Source organism: Sinocyclocheilus anshuiensis, unplaced genomic scaffold, assembly GCF_001515605.1.
Source record: "Sinocyclocheilus anshuiensis isolate Anshui unplaced genomic scaffold, SAMN03320099.WGS_v1.1 scaffold493, whole genome shotgun sequence".
NCBI lineage: Eukaryota > Metazoa > Chordata > Actinopteri > Cypriniformes > Cyprinidae > Sinocyclocheilus > Sinocyclocheilus anshuiensis.
The window spans coordinates 940,180-950,311 of record NW_015537963.1 but is presented as its reverse complement, the minus strand read 5'-3'; the positions used below and the strand labels follow the sequence as shown (position 1 = coordinate 950,311).

The 10,132-nt window shown below is 36.0% G+C and overlaps 2 protein-coding genes across 3 annotated transcripts in view; one reads left to right on the top strand and one right to left on the bottom strand.

Moving 5' to 3' along the window:
* LOC107667848 (receptor-type tyrosine-protein phosphatase epsilon-like) overlaps positions 1-3,657 on the bottom strand; it is an 85,962-nt gene extending 82,305 nt beyond the window's left edge. For both annotated transcript variants that reach the window (XM_016459574.1, XM_016459589.1), the window contains exon 1: positions 3,410-3,657. The gene's annotated coding sequence lies outside the window, so the exon portion shown is untranslated. The remainder of the gene's footprint in view (positions 1-3,409) is intronic.
* Positions 3,658-5,833: 2,176 nt separating this feature from the next.
* LOC107667956 (clarin-3-like) lies at positions 5,834-8,963 on the top strand. The gene is made up of 3 exons (XM_016459687.1): positions 5,834-6,068; positions 7,093-7,278; positions 8,617-8,963. Exons 1-3 carry the CDS (start codon positions 5,834-5,836, stop codon positions 8,886-8,888), a joined length of 693 nt encoding a protein of 230 aa, XP_016315173.1. The 3' UTR covers positions 8,889-8,963.
* The last annotated feature ends 1,169 nt before the right edge of the window (positions 8,964-10,132 follow it).

Below are 10,132 nucleotides of genomic sequence, written 5' to 3'. Positions count from 1 at the left end.
AAATTGATATGAATCATTTCTTTAAAACTTCTTTGGAAAAATATAGCTTTAATTTACTCAAATAATTTATCTATAATTATTTACTATAAATAAATAATTTATAATAATCAGGTAAATATTTGAAATAAAACAAAATATAATCACACAGTAAAAAATAAATATTGGATTTATGATATCCACTTTATTATTTTTCATCACACTATAAAATTTGCTATCATATAGGCTACTAGTATCACATACTTGCAATGAGAAACTGAACAGTCAAAACCAAAACATCACTTAATTCCAAAAAAGTCCCCATGCTTTGCTCAAACATATATAAATTAGTGCTGTCAAACAATTAATCGCATCCAAAAAAGGTTTTTGTTTACATGTGTGTGTTCAGTGTATATTTATTATGTATATATAAATACCTATATATTTTTTTTAATATTTACATATATATATAACATTATATATTTAAAATATATTTAACATATAAACATAACATATTTTCTGAAATATATACATGTGTGTGTGTATATTTATATACATAATAAATATACTCAGTACACACACTTTTATGTAAACAAAAACTTTTATTTTGGATGCGATTAATCGCGATTAATCATTTAACAGAACTAATATAAATTACTCAAGAGCAGAGGCTTGTGGGTAATCTCTATTCACCTATTGTGGCAACCCAATTACTTAGTTGTAAAGAGAAAATGGTTTAGTTTTCATGACTTAAAACTTTAAAGTACAGTAAAATGTTGTAAAAAAAAAAAATGCTTGTAAATCCTGTCAATATTTTACAGCTCTGCAAGGAACTGCTGCGACCAAAACAGAAATTTGCATCATTTTACATAAATTAAGCCAAACGACGGGATCAGATGAGAGAGAGAGAGAGAGAGAGAGAGAGCGAGGAAGAAAGAGAGAGTATGGAGAGGTTCTGGTTTTCCTCACAGGAAGTTGCATGTCTGTCTGTCTTTACTTTCCTGCGTTTGAACCCATGAGAATAGCCGAGAGTTCCAGTAAATTAATACATGCCCCAAACAATGTCCTGGATCTTCCATCTGCTCTCTCCTGAGCGTCAGGACACAAACACTGCACAGAGCAAACTAATTCAAGAAGACGCATTTCAGATAGCTGCTCATTTGCACGCTTTTGCACGTGTAAAAGTGAAGTGAATATACTCACTGTATTTCATAAACACAGCTGCCATAACTCCTGCTGGAGAACGTGATTCCCATTTACTTCATTTAGACAGCTTAATTCACTCGATTACAGAGGCAAACAAACTTCAATCCTGCTAATGAGCCTTTTTTCTCCGCTTCCTGATCGTTTTGCTTGGCACACTTTCCACAAAGCGCCAGGCTTCTCTTCTGACCCTGACAGATCTATCGAGCACCACACAAATAATTAGTTTCGCCCACTAAACTGCAACGGCTATGGACCAATTAGCTCCCACTGTTACCCACAAGCAAAAAACTACAACTGCTTCAAAGAGAATGTTAAACACAATAACACCAGCGAGAACACACAACACAGCAGGCACAGCACTAGCATTATTAAATGAAACACACACTCCCAAACAAAAACCGATTCTGGGATTTCTCTTACAGAAAGAAGGGAAACAGTAAAGTGCATCTGTTTATATTTCCGGTTAAGCAGTCGTAAAACTACAGACATCATCTGTAACTTGCTGTAGATGACCACTGGAACAAAAAAATCTGATTCTGTTTGCAAAAGCAAACAAAAATGCATTCACATAAACTTCTGTTGTACTTTCACCCCATAGACATCACCTGTACTTCACCTCCAAATACTGTCAACTAAGTCTGACTTGTATTTAACCCACAATATTCCTTTAAATCATTGGAAGAAATAAAAACCTGCAGATCCGAATGGCTTGAGGAGGATCAACACTGTCTCTTCTGAGCAAATATATCCACAAAGATGGCACACATTGACAGAAGTGGAACTTAAATAAAAACATAATATAATCATTGGGAAGATGAATCTTTTAAAATTCTCAAAGAGAAACGCTGCCTTATAATACTCTACATAACAGACCTGGCATTGTACAATACAAATTATTGTTGGCTCTGTTATATATTCCTCTTTAAAAGCATCTATAAATGCATAGATGTAAATGTAAATAAATCATCAGATTATTGCTTCCGTGAAGGAAAATATTCCAAATTGTATTCATAACTATTTTGCTCATGTCAGTAGGCTTGACATTCTGTTTTCTATTGCATCATATTTGCTGAATAAAATCCAATACGTTACCTACTAATTCCGAGATGCTGATTCCAAAAATAGTGCCTGATTTGCTCTTGCACATCACACTTTTTTACAAAATATGATGCATTTTGTAGCATCCACTGAGCCAGATTACAACTATCTGTCCAATTCTCAGCCAGTTTTTACATGTATGGTACTAAATAAATTATTTCCTGTCTAATCCGACATTTTTGACACTTGACTGATTTCGTTATTTTGAAGTGCATTAAAGCTGACATATAATCTGGAAAAAAAAAAACTTCATTCTTGTTTTGAGAAAAAAAAAACATGATGCAAGTAAAGTTTTTTATTGCTATTTTTGAACTCAGCATCTTCAAATCAGGTAATATTTTTTTGCAAATCAGCATATTTTGCTGTGTTATATGCACAAGTACACAACTTCATTTAAAACCTGATTGAAAGCATGCACTCATTTATGACTAACATGGTTGCAGTTACCAGACTGATTATTAATTAAAGTGATTCATTAAAAGAGCAGACAGTATGTCTGTCACTGAACCACACTCATAATGTTAATGACTCAGTGAATACTTCAACTTATTGAAAACATGAACTACGTGCATATCTCAACAACAACAACGAGAGCGATGTAAAACAGACTGAGACGCACTGCTGCAGAAATACACTGGTTCTGTCTTAACCTCGGTTCTAATTCGGTCTCTGCTGTGAAAGACACCTACGCTCCTGAGGACCGCATGCATGACATTCCTCTCCTCCGCGTGTTCACTTTGCAGAGATGAGAGTGAACAGCGAGTCCCAATGAGCCTTTCCCCAAACTCCCGTCTCATTCCATGCCTACAGCTCGTTCCACTAACCCACATCACGAAGAAACCTACAGATCACCCGGGTTACCAACGCAGCCAATGCGCTTCATCAAAACCTGAGATCCACTGTTTAATCACATGCAAACGCTTCTATAAAGATGATCAGAACACGTTAGGGAAAACAAACCAATCTCAAGTGCTGGTTGCATGCGAGTATATATGGGTGTATCGAACGCACCGGAGCGCACAGCTCCGTTACGCGCTCCGGCGCACTGAAAAAAACAACATTCCTACACATGTGCCACATTGAATACTGCAGTTTGGAATCAGATTAAACAGCCACATCATTCTCTTACCGTAAAGTCCAACACGAACGCAGTTTTCTCAAGCGCACGGATGGTTATGATCCGGTAGTCAGGAGCGCAGAGCGCGCCGGGCGGCTAGTGAAAGCTGACCACTGCTGCTGCTGCTGGAGGAGGAGGTGGAAACAGGAGGATTTGTGTTGATCTGCAGATTTACTCCTCTGTCAGGGGCTCACCCGCTTCTCCGGCGTTTCCCGTGTGCTCAGAGCCGCCTGGCGACCATTTCTGAAATGATAAGAACAACTGTGCGTCCAAAGCACAGCCTAAGCCTAATGCTGCTTCTTATGACAGATACGAAGTTCTCCTCCAGGGGGCGCGGAGTGGCCCAAAATGCTGGATTACTTCGTTGAAATCACATGAATGTTTTATTTCATTCAAGATATTTACAAAATAAAATCTACTATAGCTATAGTTTTAGTTCTGTCGGTCTCTAGGTCTGGATGTAATACTGTCTCCAACATCTGGTTAGGGTTCTAATGCAGTCTCTAGTCCAGTAAAACGCTTTGCGTGTGAGAAAACTAAATGTTATGTATATATTTTTTAATTATTATTTTAGTTCCGCGTTTACCCCTGATTCTCTTTTAGTTCTGCCTCTAACTTTGTTGACTTTAGTTCAAGTTCTGGATTGTGTCTCAAGGTCTGCTGAATCTCCAGGTTTTAGCTGTCGGATTCCAGTTTTAGCTCTGCATTTTAGCTTCTAACTTTGATACGAATTTATGCTCGCTTGTTTCTAGTTCTGTCGCTGTTTTGTTTCTATTGCTTCGAAGGATTTGATAAACAAACTGAAAGACGAAACGCCTAGTCATCACACACGCCTGTGATCGGTCCATCCTGGTCAGCGCAAAGACAAATAACGCATACCACGTGATCAGTAGAGCGTTTGCGTTTCTTCAGCTGAGGCCTGAACAATAATTTACACTTGAGCAATTACACTAAAACGTTAATTGAAACTAATTAGTGATGAGTAGAATGAACAGAAATAAAAATCATTCTTATTTAAACCCATCACACGCGGCAACTTCCGATAAACTCCGCCCGATTATTACTCCCACTTTCATGTTATGTATAATTCTACACTTTTACTCTGTTTTTATTAGTTTTACAGCATCTGTTCAGCACAACAGTTATAACAAATAAAAATAAAAAAACGTTTTTGAAAATGCATTAAACGCATCATTATAAACAATAACTGAAAATTCTGAAAAATATTTATGTAAAATTATAATTTAATCTAATCTCTGATTCATTTTTAGTCTACACATCAGTATACAACAGTAACATCACAATGCTGTTCTCTCAGATTGAATGAAATAGAAGAGGCCCCATCTGCTGGTTAAAATATAATAATTTTTAAATAATTTTATTTTAGTTTTGTATTGTTCTGGTAGGCTATGTATCTGTAATCCACACACTTTCTGGTCCTGTTGTCTCTGTTTGTAAGTGTTTTTATTTGTGGGTGTGTTGTGATATCCACAGTGATACCATATCACTGTAAATGGACTTTGGACATCTTTTAAAGCATCATAAAAATAAATATAGCATTCAGGAAATACACAACATTTATGTAATATAAACATGCTATCTGACCTATGATGAGTTGTTGATGTCTATGTAACCAATATAGACATTCTTTAACATGTTTAACGTTATCTAATGAGCTAAAAGCAACATATTTTTGATTTAATCCGCTTTTTTCCTTTTCTTTTGCATACTTTTTACATTTCTTTTCATCACTGCAAAACTAACAGCCTACTAAACCATCTTTAAATACATTTTGAAATAAACGTAAAAGGTCATGAAGAATACCTCTTAGATTTATGAACATTACTGCTATTGTCATATTAATTATGACTGTAAGGATAATAAATGTTACGCCCAAGGCCATCATTCACGTGCCCGGTGATACAATTCTAAGGGCCTGGGAAACAGCTCCTATAACGCCGACCCTGGATACACCTCAGCAGTAAAGCAGGACTTCTGTCCCGTCAGAGGATGATTTCTTGATCTTCTCTTTTTGAGCAAACCCACCTCACTCTCTTTATGATGTTGTGAGCTCCAATATAAATGCCATGACAACACGAGCAGCTGTCCATGGCTGTACAGACGATTACTTTATGACTTTATTGTCCTCCTGGTGATGAGTTTCATCAGGAGCTTATCTGAGATCAGTTTCCCCACCCAAGACCAAACCATTTGCCACTGCAGGGAAACAGCAGGTACTGGTTTCAGATCAGTGACAAAGTACCACCTATACAACACCATTTATGACCCCAGCAGCCACCAACACCTCACCTCCTCTCAAGATCTCCCATTTTTCCAGCCACAAAGCGACAGGAACTAAAGTCTGCTTGACAAGCTTAAAAACCTCAGGACCTAAAAAAAAAGGAGAAAAAAAAAGAGCACCATTACACAGAAACCATGCCGTCTGCGGAGAAACTAGCGCATTTCTTGTCAAGTTCTGCTTTATGTGCAGCTGGAGTGGTTGTATTGGGTTTCGGGATGTCGACGGATTGGGCCGATGCTGTCTTGGACTGCGCTCCGCCCGGGAGTGTAGTCTTCAATGGAACCTCCAGTCTCAAAACTGGCCTTTTCAATGGCACAGAAACCAAAATCAAATGCCCCAGGATTGACTCACCTGGAAAACCAGTGATCGGTAAGCTTCAAATAAGACTTCAGCTCATTTTCTACATGCTAGATTATGCAATTTGACATTATATATGTTTACGTAATTTATTGCCTTTTTAAACATGCTAAAAATAAATTGGATCATTTAAATAAATTAAATAAGATAACAATAAATTAAATAAATAAGCTAAATAATTGTTAAAAAATGAAAATAATTATACTTTAGTCAACCCAAAAATGTATGAACAACTTTACATTAGATAACAAAATATCATACAATCAGCATTTATTTTAATGAATCATTTTATGCAAAAACACAAAAAATATGTTCGTTAGGCTGTAAAAAATAACCTATACTGTTCACTCTCAGGATAAAAGAAGGTACAAAAGCTGTCACTGGGATGATGCTTCTTCCAAAGGTACAAATATGTAACATTAAGGTACTAATATGTATACTTTAGGTACTAAAATGAACCTTTAAGGTACATATATGCAACGTTTAGGGGTCAATAACGTACAAATATGTACCTTTTGAAAGGGTACCGCATCTGTGACAGCTTTTATACCTTTTTTTCTGAGAGTGTTCAAAACGAAGACAAACAGTATTGTGCCACATTGTGGTTGAGAAATGTGAGTGGAAAGTGATTCTCTACATCTGTGTGAACTATAGGAGAACATTGAGCAAAAACGATGATGAAAAAATCCTGCAGCATCTGAATGCAGACACTGTCTGTTTTGATATTGTGTTATCTAAACACATTCATATATTTTTTAATGTGGCATAAGTGTCCAAACACAGTTTTGGGCTACTGCTTATGATATTAATACCAAGACGCACAATGAAAATAAATAAAAAGCTAGAACTAAGATGACCTTTGGAATCTGCAGGAATTTGAACCGCCATTCCATAAAAATCACATGACCGTTTTATGTCTGGAATACATCAAAGGTTATGCCATTTTATGTCAAACGGCATCTTTCATGTAAAAACTCAACGTTTCACGCAATGAACTCATAATATACTGTATTTTCTCCTTCTCTCTGGCACTTAGTGTTCAACCGTCTGGCGAAATTAGCAGGAGCTCCCATCATCCTGCACGCTCTGGTTGTCATCCTGTTGGCTTTGGCTCTTTTGGGGTCTGCAGGCAGTATTCTGGTCACACTGTACAACAGCTTCAGTAACCCATATCAGACATACATGGGACCAATAGGACTGTACACATGCAGTGGACTCAGTGGTGAGCAAACACTCACTCACACCAAGACATTTGAATCTCAAACACTGTTTGGCTTGCGTTTGACCTCTTCATTTTAATTCTTCATTTAACTCTTTTTAAATGTCTAAAACTTTGGCTAAAGGTTTAAATGAGTGTAAAAGTCATCCCAAGTCCTTTGGGTAAATTTGTGGTCACTTTTTTACTCAGCTAAATTTCACGTGCAAAATCCAGTCATTCCAATAGTATTGTATGATAGCACGTTTCCGCCACGGAATATAAAAATTTAAAAAAGATAACTCCGACTATCTGTTTCACAATTCAAACTGAATTCCGAATTGCGAGATATAAATTGACTTTCTATATCTTGCAATTCTGACTTTATATCTCACAATTCCGTGAAATATATATATTTTTTCTCAGACTTGTTTTTTATAGAACTTTTTAATGAACTGCAATACATAAACCCACAATTCTGAGATTAAAAATCCTAAATGATAATTTTAAGTTTATATTTCACAATTCTGGGTTTATAACTTATATCACAACTTTGAGGGTAAAAAAAAACTTTTTCTCAGAATTGCAAAATATAAACTCAGAACTGCAATATATAAAGTGCAATTGTGAAAATAAAAGTCATAATTATGATATATAAACTTGATATAATAAAATATATGATATAATATTTTGCAAGTTAAACTTTTCTCCACAGAAGTGCGAGTTATAAACTCTGAATTTATATCTAGCATACTAAATTCTGAGTTTATATCACAATTCTGAGCATTTGGACTTTTTTTTTCTCAAAATTGAAAGCTTGTGATCATCTCTCTACATGTCTTTTTTTGAGGAGAAAAGTCAGAATTGTGAGATTTCCATTTTTTTCTTTCAATTCCGAGCTTATATCTTACTGTTCCGAGTATATATCTAGTAATTCTGACTTTATATCTTACAATTATGAGAGCAACAAAATTATAATAATAATAATTTTTCTTCAGATTTACGAGAAAAAAGTCAGAATGGTGAGTTATAAACAGAATTCTGATGACTTTTTTCTTTCAATTCCAAGTTTATATCTCACAATTCTGAATTAATATCTTACATTTCTAAGGAAAATACATATATATTTTTCCTCAAAACTGCAAGAAAAAATAAGTTTTTATCTTGTGGCAGAAACAGGCTTCAATATGATTGTGGGTTTCTCATGTGAGTGAAAACGTTCCCCACGCAGATTTCGCTCATGTTCAAGTTGGTCCTCCAAATTCAGTCCATCATACATCTACTCCACTGACTCTAATCTAATCTAGTTAAATGGACCTGTTTGTGCGTGGGAAAGTTTGCTAATGTGTCTTATCTCTTGTCCAGTATGTGTGGCCACCCTGGCACTGATTCTGTACGTGTCGAACGCCTACCTGGGCGAGATGTTCCAGACGCTGGTGAAAGCAGATGAAGCCAACGTGGAGTTGAGGAATCCAAAAATTACCCTAAAGGCAGGGTTCTTCCTCCTGATACCGTACATCGGCGTCAACTTGCTGGCCATCCTCGTGGTCTATCTGTACGTCCACGCCGCGTACACTCGCCGCAAAGAGCAGGAGAAACCAACGGAGGATGCGCCCAAAGAGATCATGATGTACTAAAGCAAAAACACAGCAAAAATCTGTTTAACAGGCGATGATTTTCAGACTGGAGCTGAACTGAGTCCATTAGTTAGAAACTGCCACATTAACTGTGAAGTGCACTGCAAAACTGAATTTAGCTGAATTCTGTTTGCCACAAAATTGCATTGTATTCATAGGCTATACATACAAAGGCTTAAAAGGTACACTTTAAAAAAGTCATTGCATTAGATAAGAGTGTCTCAGATGCTTTTTGTGTTCGTGTTTCGGTAGCTGTTTTGCTTGTGCTGTTTCTTTAAAATGAATGCCACTTGTTTTGATATTTTATCTAATGCATGTTTTAAGTATGACTTAAGTGTTAAAATATTTTTATGGGCCACTAAAAATATTTTATTGCACTTATGTTTAAGAACAATACCATCAAAATATTGTAAAACGTTTCATAAATGTCATTTATGTGTCTAGCTTTTCTACTAAGAACCTAAAAATCATGTGCATGACGTGTTTAAAAACGTCAAATTTACTTCTTTCAGTTCCTCTAGACCAGGGCTGTCCAAACTCGGTCCTGGAGGGCCGGTGTCCTGCAGAGTTTAGCTCCAACCCTAATTAAACACACCTGAACCAGCTAATCAAGCTCTTACTAGGCATAGAAACTTCCAGTCAGGTGTGTTGAGGCAAGTTGGGGCTAAACTCTGCAGGACACCGGCCCTCCAGGACCGAGTTTGGACAGCCCTGCTCTAGACTTTAAGCCAATTTAATACTTTTTTTTGTGTGTGCATATTTTATTGCAGAGATGTGAAAATATTTAGCTCTTATACTATTTATCTGCTTATGCATCAAATATGAGAAATAATTGTCTCATTTGCTGTTTTTTTTTTATAATAAACTGTCAATATATTACAATTCCTCTGTTTCATACATTCCTCAAATATTAGGCCTATGTAAGTAATGCTGTAATTATTTAGTAAAATAATAAATCTTTTTAGAGTGATGATGATTTTGTGTTCAGTTTTTTAATATATATTTTTAACTAATCAAAGAGACCCAGTAAGACCACTAAAAATACCTGCAAAAAATGATTGCTCACTCACTGATTTATTATGTATTTTAAAACCTGACTAATGAAATCTAATGGCTCACTAAATTACACTGACGGATTATGATATAAGAGATTATATCCTATTATAGGACTGTCAGGTCATGTCACCGTATGACGTCATTTACCACAATCACTGCCTTAGATGAAACTTTGGCCCTTGAACTTT

Bases quoted from the DNA above. Each gene is read 5' to 3' on its own strand.
- LOC107667956 (XM_016459687.1), top strand. From the start codon at position 5,834: ATGCCGTCTGCGGAGAAACTAGCGCATTTCTTGTCAAGTTCTGCTTTA. The intron at 6,069-7,092 runs GTAAGCTTCAAA...TCTGGCACTTAG, and splicing joins ACCTGGAAAACCAGTGATCG to TGTTCAACCGTCTGGCGAAA. The intron at 7,279-8,616 runs GTGAGCAAACAC...TCTCTTGTCCAG, and splicing joins CACATGCAGTGGACTCAGTG to TATGTGTGGCCACCCTGGCA.